Below are 27,077 nucleotides of genomic sequence, written 5' to 3' on the forward strand. Positions count from 1 at the left end.
TATAAAAGGCAACGACAATGGAATTCTGATCAACAGGATTTTCATGCCACTATACTAACACAAGACTAGCTCAAGTGACAAGAATTAGATTAAATATGGGTAATGGTTAGTGGTTTGAATCCTTTTGATGTAACACAAAAAGAAAAAGGGGGGGAAAACACAACATTCATTATTTGTAGAAGATTAATGACTGGTTTCCAAATGTAGAGATGCCATTACCATTATGTCTCCTTAAGGGCCCTAACTACGTATATTATTTTAGATAGTGTAGAGTACTGAAGAAATAAAGGTATAAATGAGTATTCTGACCTGTGTGACCTTTCATGTTATACCAAGTCAATATTTAGTGACAGTCGTACACAAACTCAAAAAAGCCAGAGATTTCCCTTCAGGTAAAGTGAAGCTTAACTGAATTATGAAAGAATACACACCCTAAAAGAAAGACGGCGAGGGTTTCCTTCCAGAAAAGTGAAACATACAGCCAAAAGGATTAATGACATCCAAAGTCACAACTTAAATTCGCAAAAGCAGTCAGGCAGAGCAGATCCCCTTCCCATGGCAAAATCATCTCTATGAACCTTCCATAGAGCTTGCATCAACTCCTTTTCCCTCAGCCTCTGAAAGGTTAATTCTGCAAAAGCTCTTCTACTCAAAAAAAGAGTTTTATACTGCCCCGTGAAGGTTCTCATTGCTGCAACCATCTTATCCATGTTCCCAAAATATGTAGCTATATAAGAATCACTATTAATAGATACATAATAATCTAAAGCAGCTTTAGTATTGCCATGCATGTTTGTGAAATCCTCATTACTCAGAAGGCTAGACTTAGTAAATATGTTAGTGTAAGTAGCTGTCAACCCTTCAATTTCCATCAGACCATCCCCAGCCGCAAGATATATATTTGTGCTTGTTGGGATGGAAAGAGCTTGAAGTATTAAAGCCGTCTCATTTGGTGTAAGCGGGCATTTCCCCCGTCTTCTCCAAGTGCGGGCTAACTCACCAGTCCATGGTTTTCTGTCACCTTGCGGTGCTTCTTCTATGGCTTTGATGGAGACAGGAGAAAGGCCTGGGTACTCGCACTGAGAATAAGCAACCATGTCTGGTTCAAAACGAAGGTGAAGTGAGAGAAAGGGTTTTGGGATAGCTTGAAGAAGCTCAGAGGCTTTCATTTCCAGGGATCTTGTAAGACGTAATGCCTTATAACATGCTTGACAAAGAGCGGCTTTTGCATATAGAGGGTACCTGCAAATGAGGGCCAAAAGAATTTTGAAGAACTGCCAAAGTTGATTATAACTGAACGAACGAGAGGAAGGTAACGGGAAGGGCTTTTTTTTTTTAAAAGACATGTTTTTGTCCTAGTTTATGCTATATGATTCAGGAAATTATAAATAAAGATGTTGAAATAAACGCAACCTACAATGATTAGAATGGGCGAGGTTTTTAAAAGTGCTGGAATAGTCACACGAAAAAGTAATTATTTCAGCTCAATCTAAATTTTCCCTCAACTATGAATAGAAAATGATCAAAATATTATTTATGAGCAGAGGAGCCAATCTATTAGGCAAACTGATTGATAGCTATCTTATATGCTGACAGGGAAAAGGATTTACTTTTAAGATGCAACCATCGAATGAATCATTATAAGCATTAGCATAAAAAAGCATTGGGTTCCGCTACCTAGAAAAGGGGAGAAAGGAAGGAAAAATAAGAGTAAACCCAGAGGCCTCGTGAAATTCTTCAAATCATCAATATCCAAAATGTTCTGTTATGATCTAATTTCCAGTGTAACGCTGTATTCTTTAAGAAGGAAAAAAAAGGTGGGGGTTGTCCAGGGAATAAGGACTCAAAATATACATACCTGTCCCTTCGTTGGGACATTGCTGGCGTGAAGGAAATATATCTATGCTCTAATAGAGCCGGAAGAACACTTTCAACATAATCGAATTGGCCTTTCCGTTTGCTACAATCCACTGGGACGGGTTCTTTTGATGCAATCTCTGGTGGCAACTCTTTGACAACCTTAACAAAGCCATTCATCTGTTGAATGAAGTAGTCGACATCAAATACATCTGCAAAACCACTGCAATGGAACCAAGTATTCAGAAGCAGTTTTAGGTTAGACGACAATATAATTTACTAACCTACGGATGGACATCACTACCAAAAAATGCAAATTAGAAAGATTTTACACAGAAGACAGAAAAATTACTTTTAATTACTATTACTTTGTATAAACAGAAAGATGAATAACCTTGTTTCATTCCAATATGAAGCCACTTCAAACTTTGGCAGGACAAGGGTTGCATTTAACAGACGAGCAATGCCCACACCATCACAAAACTGCATTCACCAATAGATAGTATTACTATAACACTATTTTAAGAGAGCAACAGGGAGATCAAAAGTTCCTCTACATGGATTGGGAAGTTGAAATTCAGGAGTTTTCTTCAAAAACTCACATCTCTTCGCATCTGGTTGAGGCCACCGTAGCAATCCACCCTGATATATCCATTGGTTTCTAAAGGTAGAGGAGCTGCAGCATTTCAAGAAAAAACGAAAGCAATTGTCTGCAATGAACCCAATTACGGTTGATTCAGAAAATAAAAAGTTAACCCAATCTTCTAACCAACTTAAACCTACTCACTGACGGGCACTTATAAATAACAAACTTATTTCCAGGCCAATGCCCTAAATTCCGATCATTAAATGAATGCATGAAATACCAGTAAAACTTCCCCTTAACATAAAAACATCTGTTTCAGGATATAATTTTTTTCGACCTCCCAACGGTAACTTCTAACTATTCCCGAATGCAATGGGAGCTCCTACCAAAATTTTTCATCAGATGCTAAGCAAACTCGGATTCATTTTACCCAAATAAATTCAGCAATCCCCAAAGTCTAACAACAATCAACTTTCAACCAACAAAAATCTTGAATAGCCGTTTTAAGTAACATGTACCTCTTTGGCGTCCTTGCGTCCACCATGTGCAAGGTCTCCACTCGACGAGGCGCCGAACACTCCATATATCTCCCTCCCCTCTGCATTCCCAACTTAAAAGCATCAAGAACCAAAAAATGATAGCTTCAAAAGATGTTAAATTTCAAATCGAAGACTCTCAGTTACTGTTCTCTTTCTTCTTTCCTATTCTATCTATTTCAAGAATAAATCTAATGATTCCATCACCCACATCCAAATAAATTCAAAATAAACAAATAAAGCGTAGAATTACGGACGTACACGGCCGAATCCGAAGAAGTCCGATAGAGGGAGAAAGGGGAAGACGACGATAGAAATGCAAGAATAAGGAGGAGAGAGAGCGTGAACGCGAGGACGCAAAACAAGGGTCTAACAGACAAAAAGACCATTTGAGACAGAAATCGAAAGCGATGAACAGATCCGCTTTGATTGAATGAGATGCAGAGTGGTATGCCTCCGAAGCTTGGGGCTCTCCTTCGAGTCTCAGTGAATTCTTCTCCGACAGATTTCATTGTCCTCATGTCCGCGTGATTTTCTGACGCATCAATTAATACATTACATAAACCCATATTATTATTATTATTATTATTATTATTATAAAAATAGATGCTACACTTGATATTAAGCCAAAAAGCCCGAAAAGGTATTATTATTATAAAAAAATTAATCTTTTAATCCTTTAACTTTTAACTCATTTATAACTCAGTCTCTCAATTATGATTCTCTACAACTCAATCCCTCAACTGTAACTCGCTGCGATTCAATCCCTCAACTTTTGATTCACCTAAAATTTGATCCTTATTTTTTAATTTTAAAAAAAAATTATCAAATAAGAGGGATAAAAAAATGCTCATCTATTATTCTAAAATACCCTTCTTTTGCTTATTGATGTAAGATATAAGCTAATATAAAAAAAATTAACAAAAATTCAGGAACTAATTTGTAAGTGATTCAAAAGTTGAGGGATTAAGTCATAAGCGAGTCATAGTTGAAGGACTAAATTATAACGTGTCATAGTTGAGAGATTGAATTACAAATGAATTAAAAGTTAAAGGACTAAAAGATCACTTTTTCCTATTATTATTAAACATCACACATTTTAAAAAAAATGTCAATTGAGGTGCATATTAAATTTAACTAAAGTGCAACACAAATCTCTTATATTAGATGTAATCATGTTTGAGGCATGAACAACTCTCTCAACAAAAATTTAAAATTTAATTTATCATGTGGTAAGGAGATAGTCTTTTATACTTCCTCTATTTTAAATTATAATATACTTTTAGATAAAATCTCACATATTAATAATTCTCATTAAATACATTTAACGAATAAAAATATAAAATTTTAAAAATAACCATAATTTACTATATTGAAAAGAAAAAGGATAAAAATTAATTATAAAGAGAAAAAGAGTAGCATTAAAATTAATGCATTTAATGAAATATTAATTTATTCAATTTATCTTATATTTTGAAATTGAGAAACTCCTTTAAAAATGTTATATAATTTGGGATGGAGGGAGTAGTAAATTCAATCATGTTTTTGCAAATTGCCTTACTTAACCCCAAAAAAAAAAAGAATAACCTGAGTGAGGGAAGTAATCATTTACATTGACTTGAAATATTTGTAAAATATTCAAAAAAAAAATTGACAAAGGTCAAAGAATTCCTTCGGCTAATTGATAAAATTAATTTATTTTTGTGCTCGAAACCTAGGGAATGAAGTCCTTTACTCCTTTGGGTTTAGTGTCTTTAAGAATTCAATCATTATCATTTTCCTTGCACAATAGATATATTATGGATTTAAATTTGATAAGGGGATCCTTTATCTCCTTATCTTTTTATTATCTGTGCTAATGTCCTGTCTTGTGCAATTGCCAAAATGGAGGATAATAGAAAATGGGAAGGCATCAAAATTTATAGAAGAGTTTATCCATTAACTCACCTTAGTTACGCTGATGACACTTTTCTTTTCTTCAAAGCTAAAGACGCACAATGTCAATTGGTGAAGAGCACTGTTGCGAATTATTGCCACTTTTTTGGCCAATAAGTTAATTTCAACAAATCTAAAGTCATTTTTAGCCCAAATTCTTCTCTTGAAGACAAAGATAGATGGGCCAAGATGCTAACTGTTAGCAAAGATAGATGGGCCAAGATGCTAATTGTTAGAAACACTTGACTCTCTTGGAAAATACCTTGGCATGTTTACTAATAATGAAACTGAAAAACAAAGAATGTTTAGGGAGGTTTTGCAGAAATTTCAGTCTAAGTTTGGTGGATGGAAATCTTCTCTTTTGTCTCAAGATTGACTCTTATCAAGTCTATTTTAGCTTCTTCAAGTATTTATCAGCTGTCTTGCTTTCTCTTTCCAAAGAATCTTGCATCAAAACTTGATTCTAATTGCGCAAACTTCTTCTAGGGATACTCTTCTGAAGGAATCAAAAGAGTGCATTTATCATCTTGGAGGAGCCTTTGTAAGTCTAACAGGACTGGTGGTCTTGGTCTCAAACCATTCCATTTAACCAAGGTTTTACTTGCAAAACAGTCCAGGAGAATTGTTTCTGTGGATGATAATTATCGTATTGGGAAAACTTTGAAAGTTAAATATCTGAACTCAACTCTGAAAGGTGATTGCAAGCCAAAAAAATAATTATTCCCAAATCACGAAGGATGTTCTTAAGGTTTCCTATGTGATTTCGGACTGCTTGAAATGGTAAGTTGGAGATGGAACTTCAATTCCAATTGACCACATGAAGTGGTTTCCCTTGAGGGATAGTTTAGTTCACAGGAATCTCTCTATGGTTAATCTTTTCGACAAGGAACGTGCTACATGGAAAGAGCAATTTTTAAATTCTTCATATGATAGCCGAGTCAGAGAGGAAACTTTAAGCACAACCTTCTCTTTTTTTCAACCAGGAAGATTGCTTGATATGGACGAAATCAATTAGGGGTAATTATTCTATCAAGAAAGGGTACCATCTTATCTCACATGGCTCATCAATTGCTAATGCATCTTCACTTGACATCAATTGGAAGTTCTTCTAGAAAATTAAATTGCCTCATAGTACACTGTTATTTATTTGGAAGGTTTTGAATGAAGCTATTCCAAGTCCAATTTTTTTGTGGAAGCATCACCTGCAAGTATCCTGAATTTGTTCACTTTGTAGTAATCATAGCGAGTCTTTGAATAATAGATTTCTCTTTTGTGACTTTGCAAGAGCAATTTAGTATGCATCATCTTGTTTGATCATATCAGGTGCTATGGAGAATACTAGCAATTTCATTTCTTTCTAGATCAAGTCCGATGAATCAATTCCATCTAATATGCATATTCTTAAGGAGGTGGAGGTGCCCTTGACAATATAAATAATTTGGGAGTTCAGGAATTTAGCCAAGCATGAATAGAAAGAAGTTCATCCTTCTGAGGTAACAAAAAAAGTCAAATGGCTCATTTAATCACTTTTGATAGCTACAACTGATTCTAAAGCACCTGTTTTACATTGTGCATCTCAAGGTATGAAGTTCAAATTTTGCAAAGCTAGAGCTAGAAGGGGATTGTTTCTATTTCTAAGCTACCACAAGATTTCTTGCAACTCAGGATCAAATTTAAGAGAGATGACAATTCTCTTTTTCAAAGACTATAGCTTCATTAATGCAAGAATCCATAAGTAAACTCATTGCACTACTGATCCTTTGTTTTTTTCCATGAAAGAACTAAGATCAACTATTAAATGGATTACTAATTTAGAGGACTTTGGGCCATCAGGTTTCTCAAATATTACTAGTGTTTAAAAACCCTAAGCAAATCAACAATCTTTTGAGTAGAGCTACTTCAAGCCCATAAACACGGATGCTGTGGAGTGATATCAATAATCTACTTTTATATTTTGGTTATCACTGGTTTGAAGAGTTTTCGGAAAGATAGTTGATTTGGTGGAAGTCCTTAGTTAGTGAAAATTTTAATTCTCATGGATATTTATATGATGTTACTATTTCTTTTCCTAATCAACTGTAGTTGTCTTCTTATTCAAAAAAAAAAATTGATAAGTAGTCTAAATCCATTCACTTAACAAGTGATCTTAAAAAGATTAAAAGAAAAGCATTAACCTTAGGGATTATCATATTCTTGATCAAATCAATCCTCATGAGTTCCTTGCATTGTGGAGGAGGTTCTCTGCTAATCATCTCAGTAGTCACATTATGAGCTTCTTTTGCTAGTGAATATACGCATTCATTTGTATTTCTACTATGGGTATTCATGTCCTAGCTATGTCGGGATGAGTCTATCATAATCTAAAAAGGAGGACAGAACTTTGCAAGACTAGACAAAAAATGGTTCAGGATAGGGTGGGCCACTAGACTACCTTCCTTCCATCCTATATATAATATACATATTATTTTTTATTAATATATAATACTTGCCTCATTTAAATTTATTAGATACTTTTAAACAAAATCAAATATATCAATAAAAATTTATTAAATACACTTTACAATGTTATTTTTTTAAGACAAAAATAAAAAATTCACAAATGATCTTCATTTAATACTTCATTTATAAAAGAATATTAAAGAAAGAGAATATAATAAGAAAGGTGTAACACCCTCAAAAATACAAACCGATTTTTCGCAAATTATTAAAACCATTATCATGGTAGAAAATTTTCTTACCATGATACATCCAAGACAATATACCACAGGTCTTAAAATATCTCAAAAAAAAATAATTAGAACCATGAAGGATAGATAGGATCCTCATGGCATGATATTTAAATCAGGTCATGAATCAAGAGCGACAAACATAATCCTCTTAGTCATATAAATGCATTTAATAAAAAACATTAGAGTTTACATGTTGTCAAAATAAGAAATGTTCTAAGTTGGCACAAGATACATTGCATAATCTAAAATAGGAGGCAACGTAAAAGATGGTGTCTCATATACCATAATTACACCTCTGGTGCTTTCTCGGCCGAACTCGCTTCTGTAAAAATATTAACCACGAGAAATGAGACTTAAAAGTCTCAGTAACCAAAAATTAATATGTAATAATGCATACGGTTATAACTAATCATGCGATTGTTAAGTGGGCACACAAAACATTTAACGGAACAATATTTTCAAACAAACCGAATAAGTATTTAATTTGCATGACTGCATCTTATATCCTCCTTTCGCCATGCTCGGACGCCAAATCACCCGGTCAAAGGTGAGTTGGACCAAGCGACACGCCACTCATTGGGTCCAATGAGGGCTTACCATGTGGTAATAATTAACCAAACAAAAATTTTTATTAACACCATATATTAAAATACCCTGACAAGTCAAACATCATTTAAATATCCAAACAGGAATATATCCGAACAATAATATCTCATCATGATAAACAAAAATAAATTTTTGATCCACTTGGCAATAATTTCAAATAAGTATATAACAGTATTTATTTTTAATAATTCATAATTTTTCCAAATAATAAAGCAACACATAACCATTCACAAATACACCCATCACAACACATTAATAATGGTTACCTTGTGTCTTGAATAACAAGTTTCCCTTCACAACTCCTCTTTCACCACTATCCTTGTCAATATAATCTATATAATTATTTCACAATACTATATATTAATTTTACATTAAAATTAATAAATAACTCTAAATTAAAGAGTTAGAAAGTCTTAGATCTAAAATTCATATTGGCACTAATTTAAGATTTATACCTCATTTAACTTCCCAAATTCTTTTCTAAAATTTTCGTACCCTAATAAATTATTTTTAAGCCTCAAATCACTTCTAGTATCACAATTTCATCCTTCTATATTCTAAAAATTCATCCAAAAATAAATTAAAAATTTTAAAATTATCCTGAAGCCTCAAATCACCTTTCATAACCTCAAAAATACCTATTCATACTTAAATATTTAATAATCATAGATTTATCCTACATCTCAGATTTCACATAAATTCAACCATATAGATCTAGATTTTAACTCAAAAATTCTTAAACATGAGTTTCAACCTCAAGAAAATATTCTATAATATTTATTATATCCCTAAGAGTTTTAACCTATATTTTTAATCTATCATATCATCAGATTAACTATCCTATAGAAAAATTCTAATCTGAATATTTACTCTATCCTACAAAATAATCATATCACTAGAAAGCTAATATTATTTAGAAAATAACTATAAAATTAATTTTGTAATTAAATAAATTTTTAAATGCTAATCTAAACAGCAAAGTTAGAATATACTTGAAGAAAAAGAAAATAATCCCCCCTGCGAGAAAACACCGAGCAACATGAGAGGAAGAGAGAAAAATAATATAAAAATAAGATTGTGGTCCCAAAATTATATTAAAAAAACTATAAGTTTAAATTTAATTATTCAAACCTTTGGGCCATTACTTGTAATTTTTACAAATTGCATTTTGGGCTTTTAGTTGCAATTTTTACAAATTGCAATAAAAATTTCCTCATACTCCTCCACAATGCACCTCCTCTTTTTATACATGAGGAGGTGCCTTTCATTCCCCATCTAATCGATATGGGACTAAACCTCCTCCCCTTTTTTTTTACTTTCTTTTCTTTTCTTTCTTTTTTTTTAACTCATACACACACATTAATAATAATTTTTTAAAAAATTTTAAAATTATATCTTAACAAAATATTTCTTATATAATTTTAAAGTTAAGTTTTTAATTCATAATTAAATGCCTAACCATATTATTATTTTTAAATAACCTCAAATAATATAAATTCCTATTATTATCATCATTTTTAAAAAAAATTAAATTTCATCATGTTCATCTTCTAAGATGAGACATAGGACAAGATTGTCCGAGTCTGGTAAACACCCTTAATTTCTACTGACATAATTGGGTATTATCTCTCAATCACATACGATTAAATCTCTAATCCATTCAGCGACTACTGCGTACAAGCTTTTTTAAACATTCAAAAGCCACTTAGAGGCCCAAAAAACATAGCTGCCGCTTATGTTCACTTATTTCCCAGGTTGCGTTTTGCTACCATGTAATTTATGTGTGTATGCCAGCATCACGACCTTTGTCCTCATTGTCTATGCAATATCAGCTTCGTTGTCATTCGAAGTAAGACAGCTTCTACGAGGGATTGATTCGTGCTCTTAGCCACCTAGTGAGCGATAGCTGCCACAGCACATGGCTCAGCTACACAGAATTTGGCATACGTCAGCTAACAACATTGAGCTTTCTCGGAAATGTTGCACAGCTTTCCATGTCAGAGCTTGGGGATGATGTTTCTTTCCACTTTATTATGCGTATTTTACTTTGCTACTCAATTGTAATGTACGGCTCATATCGGATCCTGCGAGGTCTAACCTAGGCTCTAGCTTTTTAGGTTTGTTATTCCCATTTCCAAACCTCCTTACGTTTCCTTGCGTTCCTACTCTCTAGCGTGTTATCTTGGAAGTTTTCCTTTATGGCTCTAGTTGTACTATCTATCTAGTCAACATTTGGCTTTAACATACTCCTTTGTCAAGAGCTATTTTACCAATTTAACCGTCTCATTATCTCACCATCGTGACCCGTTCGCCACGTATCCATATCAACGTATGGTCATCAAGTATACCCAATCAACATCAATATCCATTCATATCAATAATATCAATATCCCATCAATATATTTATAGAAGTTGCAAGAAGCCACACCATTCACAACACATCTTGAACTCCCATACAAAAGCATATGGCCTACTCTAGGTTTTTCTTTAAAAAAAAAATGAATTTATCTATAGTGAAGAATCATTGAACCAATTTTTCAAAGAAAAAACGAAATTACAAGAAAAAAATCATCCAAAAAGCGCAATGAATTATAACGCTTATCTGGTTCCTTCCAAGGTTCTAAAAACAAATATGGTAGTCAATATTACACATCATAACGTGATAGGGTGCAAGTCTGAACAACATTATGCGCCCTGCTCATCAACATCTCCATTTTCACCATCTTCAGCAGCCGCTGCAGCAGCCGCCATCAACTCATCAAAGTTTGCCGTTTTCCCAAGCAATATCTCAATCTGAACCAATTTTTTTTTTTTCAGAAAATGAGAAATATTGGAGCAAGTTTAAAGACAAACAATAGACATGTGGATTCAACGAGTGGGCACGACTAAATCTTCTCACCTTGGCCTTCTGGACAGGTCTCCCTCTAGAGTCATCCTTTATTTCAACAGTTGATGTCATGATTTCTGTATTAAAATTCCACTATTAATCAAATTTGATTCTTCAACCACTTTCACAAAACAGTGAAGGAAAAAAAAAAAAAAAAGCGGATAGTAGGAGCTCACTCTTCTCAAGCGCAAGCCCATTGTTTTTCAAAATTTCTGCAACAGTCACCACCGTGGCAATAGCTGTATAGAAAATATATAGAAAACAATCAGAATTTATTGGGAAAAAAAATTAATAAAGGAAGGTAAAACAGAAAGGATAAAACTAGAAAGGAATGGTTCATATAAATTATTAAAAACACTAACACGTCTTTGGGATGTCATACCAGAAATAGGAAACAATCTAACAGTCCAGATAATAAACAACCTGGTATGGCCTTCTAATTTCAGTAAAATGAGCGTGCCTGCTTAACCTATAAATTCTAATGCTTTGTCAAAGTGAACCATCAGTTATCAATGCCACAATTTAATAGAACAATTGAAATGTGGAGGACTCCAATCTTAAAATAAGATACACTTTGCATCAATGTCCAAGTTCAAAATTATACATGATTTTAAATAGGAAGAAGCGCCAAAAAATCTCTAGGAAGCGAATACAGAATCTTTATAATTTCTATTCATAATAGTAGCATAAATAGTTTACTCCATTGGCCTCGAGCACATATACATAAACCCACGTTACATTCATCTCACTAGAGATTGGATTGTGGAACAGGGGTGGGGGAATCTAAATAAAAGCTCAAGGCATTATTAATAAGCTTTGACAGTGGAACCGTAATTATGGTACAGGCCACAACATACTTTAACATAAATCCTTTCTGATATGAAACTCATCATTTAAGAGGTATTTGCTACACAATGTCTTCCATTATCAAAAAATGTACAAGATAAAAGACTATCTAACATCATCATATGACCATATAGTCTGCAATCCAAAACTTATATGGGGTGATAACGCCAAGTTACTAGGCTTATAATGACAAGTCCCGAAGTCAGCATAAAAGTTACCATATAGCCTACAGTAGTCAACCAAAACTGCATAGCAATTTAATGACTAATATGCTCCGCCACAGGCTATTCAGAAAAAAGAAAGTGTTCATGCACAGAATTCAGGACCCAACTCCAAGAGAGCCCCTGAGGTAGCGAATGAAGCCTAAACTGGAGAATCACTTTCACTAACCGGCCAACATACACCGGCCTCGGAAAATTTGGTGGTTAACTAAAGCTCTAAACTTCCAAAAGTAAGATTTTCTATTCAATTAATGTTAATATGCTATTCTTGAGTTTAGCAAAATACAGAACATTCTTGGGTCTTCCATTCACTAATATTAATCCAAGCATACTATTGTTACTTCCTTCAACATAGGCAAGAGAGATTAAAAATCAAAATAAGTAAAGCTATTTAGCTCCAGGACTTCATACCCATTCCTAGTGCTGATAGCTCGACCTCATTATGCTGTTGCATATACCTCTGCAATAATAACAAGTATAAGCAAAAACTAAACAAACCAAAAAACCCCGAAAAAATATGAACACGAAGCTCGCAAACTTCAAACGTTTATATCAGAAAAAGAATTTGCGAACAGCAACATACATATAAAACTCCGCAAAAAAAGAAAAAGAAAAAAAGAAAAGATCACAAAAAGAAAAACACTTGAAGACGCAGGGAACGAACCTTGGCCAAATTAACATAGAAGAAGAGGGGCTTCTTTGTATTGGAGACCTGAATGCGATTCTTTTTGTAAGAATCTGAGATGTTGATGTTGTTAACGCCCTCCGTGATGGCGTCCATTGCACGAGTATTATTGAACTTCAGACAAAACCCTAATCCGTTCCCAAATATGCATACTTATAGTACGAGAGCCAAAACCCCAGATGATGAAATTGATGGAATTGGGCTATGGATCAAGTGTAGTCCGCTTTCCATGTGGGCCTAAGTAAACTTTCATTTAAGCTTTTGGGCTACACATTCCACCCCATCAAAGGACCATGGCTAAAAAACATTTTTAACAAGCAAAAGCTGTTGTTCCCAGTAAAAAAAAAAAAAAAAAACAAATAAGGATTGAGTATATTAAAAAAGGCTAATCCTTTAACATAAAAATTCAAATTTTAGTTATAATTGGTGTTCACATTTTATGTTCAATCATACTTTGAATAAAATTAATTTTAATAGAAACATATTTGTAAGTAATAAAAGATAAATAGATTTTTCACCCTGACATTTACTAGAAACAAATATGTTTTCAAACCAAAAGAATTAAAATTAGATATCTTTTATTATGATTATGAAAAATGGACTAGACCAAGCGATCGAATTTAAAAATTGGTGAACCAAAACTTAATTATAAGAAAAATCAAACTATGAAAATCAATCAATAGCCTGTGAAACCAATCAAAAACAGAGAGAATCATTATAAACCATATTAGTTTATAATTTAAAAATTTCTTACTATGCCTTCTTTAAAAATATTTTAGTGTTTACCATGCTTATCAGCATCGGATTTGGATCATTTTTATACTCTGTCTGAGTACTTTTTCCATGTGCGATGTTGTGTTTTCATGTAATTTAGTTCTTTTGCCATGCATTTATTATTATTTTAAATATTTTTGCAAACAATATTATAATGTTTATTTGTGGTAATAATTAAATGAATAATATATCTAGTTTAATGCAACAATTAACAATTTTCTACCATTAAACCAAGTAAGTAATTAAATGGATAGATGAGATCATGTATGGATATAGTTGGTAATTCAGATAGGCCGAGCTTATTTGAATCAGACTCAATTCAAGCTAGTTTTATTTGAATCGAACTTAAAGTTTCATAACCTATCTAAAAAATTATATAGCTAAGCCTGGCTCTAGCACCTTCAAGCTTTGAACTATTTAGGCTAGCCCGAATAGATGAAACTTTTTAAAAATATTTTTTATTTTTAAATTAATTTTAATTTTAAATAATTTTGTTAAGCATAAAATATTATTTTAACTTTAAAAGAATAAAAAATAATAATTTATCAACTTTATACTTAAGTAACTCTATTACTATTTTGTTGTATTATTTTAATTTATTCATAAATATTTTATTTACTTATAAATTAATATCTTAATTGTTTAAATATTGCTCTTATCATAATTATATATAAATATTTTATATATTTTTATTAAATTATATTATTTTAACTATGATCAAGTTGATCTCAATTTAATCATAGTTTGATCAGTAACTTAAAAACATTGTCCTAATTAGTTCAATGTTTTTAATAATTTTTGGGCAAACTGTACTTTTAATTTTAAAAAATATGAAAAAAAATAATCATCATTATATCATAAAAAAAATCATTTAATTATAAGTAACATATTTTTTTGAAATTATTTTTTTAACTTTTTATATTGTTTAACCTTTACATACAAGAGATATTTACTCTAATTTATTCTTAATTTTTAACTAAGTTTAGTGTGGGTGATAACTAAATAATTATTTAAAAATATTATTTTATTTATTAATTAATAAAGTCAAGAATTCATGTATACCCAAATTTTATTTTTAAAATTATTTTTACTTTAAAATTAATTATTTTATTTTATAAAAAATATAAAATATATTTTTTGTATATTTAAATGATGTATAGGACTCAAAAAAATTTAAAAAAATTAATTGACTCTTAAAATATAAAAATTAATATTAAAATATATTTTAAATATTTTTTTGATTAAAAATAATAAAATTATGAAAAAATAAATATTTTTAATTTTTTTAAAAAATAAATATAATAATGTGGTCAATATATAGTATTTTAGTATAAAATGACATAAAATTTAAAAATAAATTAATATTTTTTACTTTTTATATATTTTTATTTGAATATTTTAGTATAAAATGACATAAAAATATTTTTTATTGGAAGCTATATACTTTAATTTATTTCTTAGAAATTTAAAATTAATTTATTAGAAGCCATGGACAATTGATTTTGACTGATATACCCAAAGAAACAAGCTAACCATATAAAATTGGTATTTATAGCCAAGATGGTTGATTTATCATGTAATAATAATTATATATTGTTGGTAAAATGTCTTCATCGATGTTTAACAATCTATTAAAGTTTACTAATTGAGAGAAGCATTCATCTTACTTCTAAGTTCTAGCTAATAGATCACCATCCACTCCATGTACAGGTAAGCCAATACTAGCTTTCAGTATTTTAATACAACAGAGCAGGATGATTATTTTGTCCTTGATTGGAGGATGTGAATTAATTTTTTACCATCTGATTGGAATCTTTTAAAATTATGAAAAAAAAATTATTATATATGATAATTAAAAAAATACAAGTTTGATCATGAATTATAATTAGTTAACTTGGCTGCATCATATAATAAGCCAAACAAATACTTGAAATGCTGCTCGTAAACTAGTCACTGTTGTCTTAACAGGGTGATGCTAATATAACACCCTATGGGGTGGACGCAACAATCAAATTATTCACTTGAAAACTTAAGAGAGACATTATAAATTTAAAATGGTAATAAGAACAAACTTATATTGATAACAACACAATACAACAATATTACTCATCACTCATATCAAGATCTGCTGCTCTTACTTTTTTTTTTTTTGGTCATGCTCGGGACCTCTAAATTAAATCATCAAGGATTTATCATGAAGATTAAATTTGTTAGTTGCTGCTGCTCTTATTATTATTGTTGTTATAACTATTATCACTGCTACTAAAATGCTGTTAGATTGAACGGAAAGGATTAACCCCTTGTAAAGTAGTGAATTGAGATTCAACTTTTTTATGGAAGTACAATGCTCATAATTAACTCTAATAAGAATACTTGTGTAACAAAATAATAATAATAACAACATATGCTTTCTTTGTTTAATATCATAAGACATTTTATTCAAAAATATAATGTTTAAAAAATATAAAAAGTTTTTATTCTTTCAAGACATAATTAATGATATATTTTTTTAAATCTCTTAATTAGTAGGAATAATTAATAAAAAAATTCTAATTGAAACCCCTTGTTAAATAAAGATAAAAACATGAAAAAATGTGTAATTTTAAAATCAATTAATTAATTAATTTATTGATATTACAATTAAAAGTGATTTATAAACAGTATAATACAAAGCATTAACAACCCGCACCAAGCCCAAACGCTGACGTGCGCGTAACTAATGTGCTTAGCACTACTGTACTGTTCCGCAGATTAAGAACCAAGCTAAACAACTGTTTAGCACTCGTATAATTTTTTTTTTTCTTGCCATTTTTCTCTTACTTGTTATGGAATTGTCAATATAAATTAGTATAATCAAGTAGATTACATGTATACAAAAATTGATGACTCAGTTTCATGATTTATATATAATATAATTCTTACTGGGGAATTAATTAAGCCGTTATTAATTATTATCAATTAATAATGACATGCATGCACAAAGATGACAGCTAGGATAACGACACATGATGCAAATTTTAACCACACAAAATTACGTGTGTGTGAGAAACAAAATTATATATTTCAAATCTCTATCAAATGGTATATATTTTATTGAATTATAAAAGACTACTGTTTAATGCGTATATATTGTAATGATTTTCTTAATTTAATGAGGGATCAATTTTACGAACGTCATAGGCCCGTCAAAAAAAAAAATTTGGCCAAGGTCAAAAAAGTGTAGAAACATCATAAATACTCATAACCTTTGGTTACGATCATCAATTACTTAATAGAAAGATTTGGGCATGCTTACATATCAGTATTTATAATTCTTGTTTTTCTTTAATTTATATAAAATTTAATTTAATTTTTGATAAGGCGTAAGCTAAGTATAGCAACGATGCATGTAGCAAACCTCATTCTGAGGAATAAGAGTTGTTGTCCCTGTGAAAAAAAAAATAATATTTGCTCTGTTTAAAAATATAAGAAATTTTTAACTGAATCTCACTCCCAATAAAATAATTACTTACTTTTAAATAAATTATATTATTTTATATTTACTCCTATTAAACACCCTACAATAAATATAAAGTCATTCATTAATAGGACACTCTTGAAAAAAAAGGTAATAATTGCACCTTAAAAGATTAAAAATATCTTATATTTTTTAGTATCTAATTCCTTAAAAAATACCTTAAATTTTTAAACAGAGAGAGTATTATTTTTTTTCTATATATAATTACATGATTTTGTAATTAAAATACACCTTTATCGTTTGAGCTTTTATACATCTTAATTCAGCACTATATGACATAAAAATTAAAAAATTACTGAAGTCTGATTCAACTTCAAATATCATTTGAATGGATAATGTATAGGAAAAAATAATAAATATATATAACATTAAAAATATCAATAATATTGTTTTCAGCTTAAAGTTGTTCAACCATAGCATATTAAGTTTTAATTTTTTTCTTTTTTTATATGTATATTTTTTTATTTACCTTTGTCTTGTTAAAAGTAAATGAGTTTTAATTTTAGTTTAATTCATATAATGCTAATAAACAAATCATCCCCTCAAAATTTTACTATAACATGCAACCTAAAATGATAATAAAGTCCCGTAATAAGAAATTTATGATAATTATATGTTTGATAAAAAAATTTTAAAAATAAGTTGCAAATAATAATTCAAACATTTGTAAATAAAAACCTTAATGGTAAATCGTGAGCTATATTTAAAATTTAAATGTTTTACTTGTAATTAAAACTCCTAAATTTATAAATATTTAAATTAATATTTACAATTAGTTTTCAAAAAAATTATTAGAGACCTACTTACTATAAATTTTTTATTTTAGGATTTCAATATCATTCTCCCATTAATATACTAATCTTTGACTCTATTATAATAATTAAATACTTGCCATATGAAATGACGAACTTCACATAGTCCAAAAGCATCACGCATATTGTAGGGTCCAACAGTAGCTATTAAATGAAAGACGAAATTGAGGATTTGAGGTATCTCCGTATGAATGACCCAAAAAAAGAAAAAAAAACAGAAAATTTGAAAAGAGAAAAAGAGACGAAATTGAAGGGTCTAGAAACCGCACGATTCGACAACTGCTTCCTCCCAATTTGCGAGTCCCCATCCTGAGTCTCCAGGCTCCAAAATTTACAGCACCAAAAATAGATAAATTATCAAGGGAGAATATCGTCATCGAAGTCCCTCTAAAGGATTTATTTGTTTTAAAGGAGGAAAACATTCTGAAAATTACTTTTTAACACCTAAGGATCAAACTGGAAATAAATGTATTGTGAACACCGTATTTTGTCCAGACATTTTAAATTTAATAAAATAATAATAAATAGTCAAAAAATATAAAAATAAAATTTAATCCTTTTTTAGAATTATATTTTTAAAAATAAAAAATCTTGTTTAAATCTTTTAAGATCTCTTTCTAAATTATCCTAATCATTCAAAATATTGAGAGTCAAATTTTAAAAGTTAAATTTCTCTCCTTAAATCTTATTTTTCATTTAAAAAATGTACATATATACATATATATCTGTGTGTGTGTGTGTGTGTTAATCTAAAAAGAAAAAGAAAAGAAATTTTAAAAAATATGTAAGGTTGGGTGAAACATAGCCCAAAAGAGAGAGAGCTAGAGAACGCCAAAAAAAAGGACATGCACACACGCACACACTTTCGGTCAAGCACAGTATGCAGAAAGCAGAAGGAGCACACAAGTAAGTCTGGAGAATTCAGATGCCACAGAGGCAAACGCTGAAAATGCAGAGAGACAGAGATGAAGAAAGAGAGACGGAGAACCACAAAAAAGGAAGAGTCACAGAGAAAAAGAAGCAGACACGAAGCAAAGAAGGAGGAACCCAAAGTAGAAAGCAGACTCATGTGCAACTAAAAAGGACAGACAGCCATGCAAAGACACACACGCATGCGAGCAGAAAAACTAGAGAGCAGAAACAGGGAAAAGGAGAAAGAAATAGAGAAGCAACGTGCACGCAAGGGGGAGATCCCGAGCTTCAGTGATAAAGAGCAGAAACTCAGCATGCACGAAAAAAAAAGAAGGGGAAGCAAGTCTGAGAGAGAATGGAGAACACAAAAACTGGAGAGAGGGAGAGACCGAAAGAACTGAGGAAAAACAGAGCATGAAACCAAACAAAGATGGAGAGGAAGCAACACAGAGAAGAGAGACCGAAAGAGTGAGAGTGACTGAAGAAGTGAAGAGGGAAAACAACAGAAAAAAAACCAGACAAAAATGGAGTAGAAAACCGATAGGGGGAGATCGAGAACGAAAAAAAAATGAAGCAAAAACAGAGCACAATAAGAGACACAAGAGAGAGATTGAGAACGAGAGAGATTTGAAGGAAAGATCTATGACACCATGCGTGAAGGACAGATCAAATGGAAGGTGGCACCATGTGAGAAGGCCAAATCTGAGATTGAGAGAGATGGTCGGAGCTCTGAAAAAAAAAAGAGATGAACGAACGAGAAGGAGAGAGCAGCAGCATCCATCGAGTGTAGAGGAAACTATGACACTGACCTTTACGCGGTCGGGGAGAGAAACACACATACACACTTTTTTTTGTTCTCTATCTCTTCCTCCTGCGTAATATGCTCTATCTGCGTTCTCTTTGATCTGCATTTTGTTCTTCATTTTTATCGAATAAAGGTTTTCAATTGAGGATCGTAATTGTCGTCATGGCTACTCTCAATGGTCAAACTAAAACTGTTCAAGGCAACATAACTCCTTCTACGTCACCTCTTCATGCAGCAAAGAGCGTTGATTTTCAGCTTATTCTCTAAAAGTTGCAGTCTGAATTGATGTCACACGGGTGCTGGATGTTTTACAAGCAACAAAGAATCAAAAACACGTTTAATACTTGAGGCTGAGGCGATGAGAGCGTTATCTTGAGAGGAAGAAGAATGCAAACCTAAAATCACAAGTTACTCAGGTAATATTTAAATCATATCATCTACCTTAATCTGGATTCATTGATGAACATATATGTATATTGATAGATATTATGAGTGTGGACTGATCCAGATGTATGTTTAGGTATAAAAAAAATTAAAATTTAAATATTTTTCTATGTAGAATTTAGAACATATTTGAGAGATGTTTGACAAAATAAAAAAAGGAGAGTTTGTGAGAATATTATTGATAATTTGTGAGGTGATTGTGGTTTGAAGCCGTGTCTATCATGGCTATGATCTTGCTAAAAGTTTATGTCAAATTTGCATTTTTTTTAGAATATATCCTCAAGTCAAAAGAATAGTGAATTGTCAGAATATTTTATTTCTCTATTCTTTCCATGGCCTTTATTGCATGAATTGTTTAGCTACCCACAATATTATACACTGACTGTAAATACAAATATTTTGGCTATCTATTTGTCATGTGAGATTTTAAGAATCTTCATAGGCACTTAGAATGATTTCGTATCGTGTAAATCAATAAGATTTCGCAGGTATGAGAATCAATCTTATAGTAAATATTTAAGTCTCACATGAGATTTTAAGAATCTTCGTAGAGAATTAAATTAATTGCCTTATCATGTAGGATAATAAATCCTTGCAATATCGTGATTCACAATTTATTTATATGTTAATATGTTAATATGAGTTTTTAATGCCCATCATTAATATTAACTCTCTTTTATAATCTAAATCAATAATTTATTTAAGTCCCATGTGAGATTTTAAGAATCTTCGTAGAGACTTAAATTAATCACATTATCGTGTGGGATAATAAATCCTCGCAGATATAATGGTTCTCAATATATATAATAAATGATGTTTGTAAATAATAATCATATAATAAATAATTTAGAAAATTAATTAACCAAATTAATGTGTTTAAATGGTAATCATATTTATTAATTAATCTTTTAGTCATGAGAGATTTTTAAATCTCCGTAGACTTATAAGATAGTCGTATTATCGTACGAGTCAATAAGACTCTGCAGATATAACGAATAAGTTTTTAAAATATGTATAAATTATATATTAATATAATCACATTAAAAATTTAAATAAATTTAATTCCTTTATCGTGTGAGATTTTAAATCTCCACAGATATTTAGGATAAATCATATTACCGTATAAGCCAATAAGGCTATACAGGTATGATGATTAAAATTCTTCAAAACATGTATATACACGCTAAAAATTATTATTAACACTTAAAAATGTACATAAGAATATAAATAAATAAATTAAGATTGTCAAACTCTTTTATCGTGTGAGATTTCAGAATCTTCACAGATATTTAGAGCAATTGCATTCTCGTATGAACTAATAAGGTTTTGTAGGTATTGCGATTAAAATTCTCAATCATAAAACATAAAGAAAAATAATTTTAAACCCTTTCCTTTCTTTATTTCAAAAATTCAAAAATGAAGAAAATAATTAAAATTAAATTACATTTTGCAATTTAAAACACATATATCAAAATTTCAGAAATTATTTTATTTGCAAAATGGTAAATGATTTCTAATTAATTTCTCTTCAAAAAATATTTTCACCAACAAATTTATAAACCCGAACTACATGGACTTTGATCCCCATTATAGGGTACGTAGGCCTCAGAGTCAGATTCTGAGTCAAGTCCGTCCTCCCTTGTAAATAAATAAACATTTCTCACCTAATTCCTATCATTTTTATATCAAACACATGAACATAAAAGGGATAATTAAAATAGTTATAAAATCATATTAAAAGAGCACAACAAACTTCAGGTATTCGTTCTGACGAACGGGTGTTGTGGGGTGCCTAACACCTTTCCCACATTCAACCGACTCCCAAACCTATTCTCTGATTTTGCAGACCACCCTTATCCTCCTTTTAATTGGTTTCCCGAGATTTACCTCAAAATCTTGGTGGCGACCCTCGTTCGATCTGGTTCCCACCGCGAAGGCCGGGACCTTTGCTCGCGCGCCGTCCGCGTCGCATTTTTTCGGGTGCGACATGTATGTATGAAATTAGGGCTGTGCAAAAGTCTTCTAGTTTGATTCGACACAGTCTAACTTGACATGGTCTTATCCTGTTAGGTCTGTATAAATACTGGTCCTTCAAGATCAAAAAAATTGAAAAGATTCAACTATTTCTTCATATTGGATTGGATAGAAGATTGGACATTTGGACCAATTGATCCAGTTCAATCCTATTAATTTATTTAATATAATTATAATTAATTTATTTTTGCCAAATATTTCAAGTGTAATTGATACTGAGGAGATAATTGTATGAAAATTTATTGAATTTATTTTTAAATTATTGTTGTAATATAATGTTGAAGTTTGTTGAATGTTATTTTGTTGAAATTATAAATTTAAATCATTTAAACTATAACTGAAATATTTTTTCTTGTTATTAAAATTATTATAAATTTATTATGATTATAAGTATTTTTATTATTTTAATTGAGTTTATTAGATTGAAATAGATTATTGCCTCTCACAAAAAAAAAAGAAACAAAATTAAATAAATATTGGACTAACAGGATCAATCTCTCAATCCTATAGACTAAGTTTGATCTTGTTAATCTTAGAGTTATTACTAGATAAGATCGAATTAAGAGTTGTCTAACTGAGTACTTTTCATAAAAGAAGCTAGACTTCACGTTAAGTGAAAATTTAGTGTCATTCAATCCTTTTATGCAGCCTTACATGGAATGATGAAAATACCCCTTACTTATTTTAAAAAAGAAAGTCCCCCTGTCCACCATTATATTAATGATAATGCCGACGCCCTTAGTGGTGGAATGGTCATCAGAGCCCCGTCGCAGCCATCGTCGGCGACTGTCACGGTTCGGGTGAGGAATCTGTAATTCAGATTTTGACAAATATAGCCATTAGAGTTCTGGTGGCAAGTAGTAATTTGGATTTTGACAAGTTGCAGCTCAAGTTTTGATAACTTTTTCTTTACACGTGTTAAGAAGTTGTAGTTGAATTTTAGCTAGTTTGAATTTTGACATGTTTTCTAGTTTAAGATATCTAACAACTAGTTATTGTTCAGATTTTTACAATTTGATCTTTAAATATTAAGAAGATTTATTCACATTTGATGAGTTACTCTCCTTATTTTTATATATATAAAAAATAATATCACATAATTTAAAAAAGTTAGTTAATCATAATAATTATATTTAAAAATAAAAAAATTGAATTAAAATATTATATGTTAATCATGCATTAATTATTTTTTATTAATGTAAATTATGAGGGATAATTTAAAAAATGTGTAGTAACTATTTATTAAAATAGGTAATTTTACTTAAATAAAAAATAAGTAAAAAATGATAATTTTTTTTATAAATAAAAAGGAAGGGAGTATGACTTTGGAGTTACAATAAGAAGTTGTAGTTTGAAGTTTGTCGCTCATTGTCGATGCAATTTAGATTTAATAAGTTACTCTTTAAATAATCTGTGAATTTTTTTCTATTTATCTAGGATATTACATGATTTTAGAATATCAAAATCATAAATTTCCTCCAAACTAAAAGAAAACAGCTTTTTATAGTACCAATAAAATTCTTACCATCACGAAAATATATATTACTCCTTCCGTCCTAAACTATAACGTATTTTTAAAGGAGTTTTCTCATTTTAAAATATAAGACACTTAAAATATATTAATATTTTATTAAATATATTAATTTCAATATTATCCGTTCTCTTTCTATAATTAATTTTCATCACTTTTTTTCTATATATTAATTTTCATACTTTTTTTCAATATATTAAATTATAAATATTTTTAAAGTTTATATTTGTATTTTAAAAAGATAAAATTGTTAAGTGTATTTAATGAGGTTTATTGGTATATGAAATTTTGTCTACAAATATTTTATAATTTGAAATGGAGAGATTAATTGTTTGTACAATTTATCCTCAGTTCTAATTTATGATGAGTAAGAAGAATGCTATAAATTTATGATGAACACAAAAATCAAAGTTAATAAATATCATGGATAAAATGAAATTTTTTTTTGCAAATATTAAGTTGTTTATATTTTGTATCAATTTAAAAAAGTAATTTACTCCCTCTCTTAAAAAATATAAGGTATTTTCTGATGGATTAAATGTTAAAAATGTAAGGTATTTTTAATCCTTGAAGATGCAATCATTATTTTTTTAAAGTATCCCTATTAAATAAATAATTTTATATTTATTTTATGATAAAACACTCTATTAAATAGAGATAAATATAAAAAAATAAAATTAATTTAAAAATAAATAATTATTTTATTAAAAGTAATATTAAAATATTTTTAATGAAGGAAATATATATTAGACCGGATAGAGTATATCTTTCAATTTTAACACCCTCATAACCAACTCCTAATTTCTCCCATCACACGCCTTAACAAAGGAGGCAAGTGGTGAAGTGTACCAAATCTATTTCTCAATTTCACGTGGAGGTCAGGTGAGTACTAAGAAGTGTGTCAGAAATCTTATAGGAATGTTTGTATGCATGCGAGGGACTGAGGGTGGATAAGAATGAACAGCGTGGTTTTTTAATTTTAAATTCCGTCCTAAGTTAATTTTTAAATTTCAAATTAATTAAGCAAATGTGGATTTGGCCAAACAGTATGAGTTGTGGATTGGATCATGGGAGCTGAGGTGTCCGGGCTTTTATAGCGGGCAGTTACTGCCACCTAGTCAGCAACGTGTCAGAGAACTCGCACGCTAAACAACCATGACGAATCACGAGATTGACACGTGTCACGTCCATGGCCCCATTTTAGCCTTTATATTCACCTGCTCGCCCTTCTTCTTCTCTTCACTCCGTGGACTTCCGTGACTTGCTCTCTTCCTCTTCCTAATTCCTATATTTGCCTTTTGGTTTCCTCCTTCACCTTCTTCCCCAATTCCCTCTTCGATCGTTCCTCTCGTTGATTAGTTATTTTTTTTTTGGTGTTCTGTTGCCAACATCGATTTGTCAATTTTCTTGAGAAAATGAAGGAAACTGAAGGAAACCCTCTCCACCTCAAGTCTGTCAACCACATCTCCCTCATCTGCAAATCTGTTGAAGAATCTATGGATTTCTATCAGAACGTTCTTGGATTTTTCCCTATCAGGAGGCCGGGCTCTTTCGATTTCGATGGCGCCTGGTAGTTTTCCTTTTCTCTGTCGTCCAGAATACATGATAAGAAAAGATCCATTTCAGAAAAATAAAATACTCTCATCAGAAACAATTACAGGAAATAAAACTAGGGAATTTCTCTAACTTTTCTTAAAGATTCTCTTCATCATGGTACAACTAACATTTTGGTCATTTATCTTGATCTGTTTTCGATTTTTCTGTGCTGTAATTGGTATACAGGCTATTTGGCTATGGAATTGGAATCCATTTGCTGCAAGCAGAGGACCCAGAGAACCTGCCCAAGAAGACCGAAATTAATCCAAAGGATAATCACATATCGTTTCAGGTATGTTTTTGATCCAATTATGGATATTAATTATGATTTGATCATTAACATGTTGGAAGAAGCAAAATATAATATACGAGCATTAGTCCCTCACGCGTCCTCCTGATTTTGTTTCAACAATTATCTTAACATGTATACGACTCGAGTACGTCATCATTAAATTAAAATCACATATAGTTTCTCAATTTCTCCCAAAAAATTATCATAAAATACAACGTTTAGTTCTTAAAATTTTTAAGAGCTGAGTTGTATCTGATAGAGACAGCAAATTAAGGACGTAAGAAAAAGATGCAGATAGAAAATGGGACAAATATTAGAAATAATTGTAGCTAATGGTTAATCAATTCCAGCACCGTCTAGTTTTTTTTAAATATTTTTGGAATTATATTACCTGTTTCTTTCATGGTTGTGGAGAAAAAGACCAACATGAACTCGTCATCAGACAAATATGAATTGGCTGGCCTTTCCTTGTACGCATCTGTGTCTACGTTTTGTTTGACAAAATGACAAAACGAATAAGGACTTCTGGTTTCTTGTGAGATCATGCAGTGCGAGAGCATGGGAGCGGTGGAGAAGAAACTGAAAGAGATGGAGATCCACTACGTGAGGTCCATGGTAGAAGAAGGTGGGATCAAAGTAGATCAACTCTTCTTCCACGACCCAGATGGATTCATGATCGAGATATGCAATTGTGACAGCCTTCCTGTGATCCCCATAGCTGGTGAGATGGTAAGATCCTGCTCGCACGTGAACCTCCAGATGATACAGCAGCCTCCGCAGAAGATACAGATGGTCCCACAATTGTGAGACCAGAATTTCTTAGATACATTGTTTGCACTGTCACATAATGCAAAAAAAAAAAGGCCAATAATAATGACCAATTCTTGCATGCTTTAGGGTACATGCATGGGCCCTACATGAACTGATTTTTTTATATTACGTGACTTTGCAATCAATGTATCCAAGGCTTTTTCTTACTATATTAAGCTGTTTTGGTGTTGTTGGCCAAAAAAAAAAAATGTTTTGGTGGAAGACAGGCGGTGTGATGGCTTGAAATACATATACAGAGAGCGAGCTTGTCGTTTTGCATGTTGTCTATACTTTCTAGGAGTCATTTTCTTCTTTTTTGTTGCTTTAGGTTACTGTTCCTTGTTGAATAAACAATCCTCCAATTGTTCCTAATGGAAAATTGGTCCTTTTGGCTTCTAAGTGGTGTCTGTGTTGCTGATGTGTTGTGCTGTCCTGGTTTTACTTTTCAAGTTGAAACTAGACTTTTGGTAATTCATTTGACTGAAAGTGACCTTCGTACAGACAGACCAACCAGGAACATTATTCTGGAACTTACTGATCAATCAATGTGTATTAGTAATTGCTTCCACAATTGCTTGCAAGCACTTGCTCTTGAAAGCAGGTTGTCTACTATTTAACAACAACAACAATAATAAGTCTTATTTTACTATTAAATAAAGTTG

The 27,077-nt window shown here is 31.0% G+C and overlaps 3 protein-coding genes across 6 annotated transcripts; 1 reads left to right on the forward strand and 2 right to left on the reverse strand.

Moving 5' to 3' along the window:
• Nucleotides 1-381: 381 nt before the first annotated feature.
• Nucleotides 382-3,492, reverse strand: LOC129288603 (O-fucosyltransferase 13). 4 transcript variants are annotated; one of them, XM_054925255.1, is made up of 6 exons: nt 3,241-3,492; nt 2,962-3,041; nt 2,460-2,533; nt 2,252-2,340; nt 1,859-2,080; nt 382-1,242 (listed from the first exon to the last, which is right to left on the reverse strand). In XM_054925255.1, the coding sequence occupies exons 1-6, from the start codon at nt 3,489-3,491 to the stop codon at nt 507-509; spliced, it is 1,452 nt and encodes a 483-aa protein (XP_054781230.1). In that variant the 5' UTR covers nt 3,492; the 3' UTR covers nt 382-506. The 4 variants fall into 4 exon arrangements, with proteins under 4 accessions (XP_054781230.1, XP_054781231.1, XP_054781232.1 ...); XM_054925256.1 differs by having other exon boundaries at nt 2,460-2,567; nt 3,241-3,302; XM_054925257.1 differs by having other exon boundaries at nt 2,460-2,567; nt 3,237-3,293.
• Nucleotides 3,493-10,627: 7,135 nt separating this feature from the next.
• LOC129288681 (uncharacterized protein At2g34160-like) lies at nt 10,628-13,020 on the reverse strand. The gene is made up of 5 exons (XM_054925394.1): nt 12,868-13,020; nt 12,615-12,663; nt 11,313-11,375; nt 11,149-11,213; nt 10,628-11,042 (listed from the first exon to the last, which is right to left on the reverse strand). Exons 1-5 carry the CDS (start codon nt 12,982-12,984, stop codon nt 10,935-10,937), a joined length of 402 nt encoding a protein of 133 aa, XP_054781369.1. The 5' UTR covers nt 12,985-13,020; the 3' UTR covers nt 10,628-10,934.
• Nucleotides 13,021-24,946: 11,926 nt separating this feature from the next.
• Nucleotides 24,947-26,814, forward strand: LOC129289652 (glyoxylase I 4-like). Its single transcript, XM_054926460.1, has 3 exons — nt 24,947-25,287; nt 25,500-25,605; nt 26,155-26,814. Exons 1-3 carry the CDS (start codon nt 25,133-25,135, stop codon nt 26,410-26,412), a joined length of 519 nt encoding a protein of 172 aa, XP_054782435.1. The 5' UTR covers nt 24,947-25,132; the 3' UTR covers nt 26,413-26,814.
• The last annotated feature ends 263 nt before the right edge of the window (nt 26,815-27,077 follow it).

This window comes from Prosopis cineraria, unplaced genomic scaffold, assembly GCF_029017545.1.
Source record: "Prosopis cineraria cultivar Desert tree isolate PC_DT_omini unplaced genomic scaffold, ASM2901754v1 PC12, whole genome shotgun sequence".
In the NCBI taxonomy this organism is placed as follows: Eukaryota; Viridiplantae; Streptophyta; class Magnoliopsida; order Fabales; family Fabaceae; genus Prosopis; species Prosopis cineraria.

Coding starts and splice junctions, on each gene's coding strand:
- LOC129288603 (XM_054925255.1), bottom strand. CDS start 3,491: ATGAAATCTGTCGGAGAAGAATTCACTGAGACTCGAAGGAGAGCCCCA. Junction 2,534..2,961: donor GACGCAAGGACGCCAAAGAG/GTACATGTTACT, acceptor GAAATGCTGCAG/CTCCTCTACCTTTAGAAACC. Junction 2,341..2,459: donor TCAACCAGATGCGAAGAGAT/GTGAGTTTTTGA, acceptor TGGTGAATGCAG/TTTTGTGATGGTGTGGGCAT.
- LOC129288681 (XM_054925394.1), bottom strand. CDS start 12,984: ATGGACGCCATCACGGAGGGCGTTAACAACATCAACATCTCAGATTCT. Junction 11,214..11,312: donor TGGGCTTGCGCTTGAGAAGA/GTGAGCTCCTAC, acceptor ATTTTAATACAG/AAATCATGACATCAACTGTT. Junction 11,043..11,148: donor GACCTGTCCAGAAGGCCAAG/GTGAGAAGATTT, acceptor AAATTGGTTCAG/ATTGAGATATTGCTTGGGAA.
- LOC129289652 (XM_054926460.1), top strand. CDS start 25,133: ATGAAGGAAACTGAAGGAAACCCTCTCCACCTCAAGTCTGTCAACCAC. Junction 25,288..25,499: donor TTCGATTTCGATGGCGCCTG/GTAGTTTTCCTT, acceptor ATTGGTATACAG/GCTATTTGGCTATGGAATTG. Junction 25,606..26,154: donor ATAATCACATATCGTTTCAG/GTATGTTTTTGA, acceptor GAGATCATGCAG/TGCGAGAGCATGGGAGCGGT.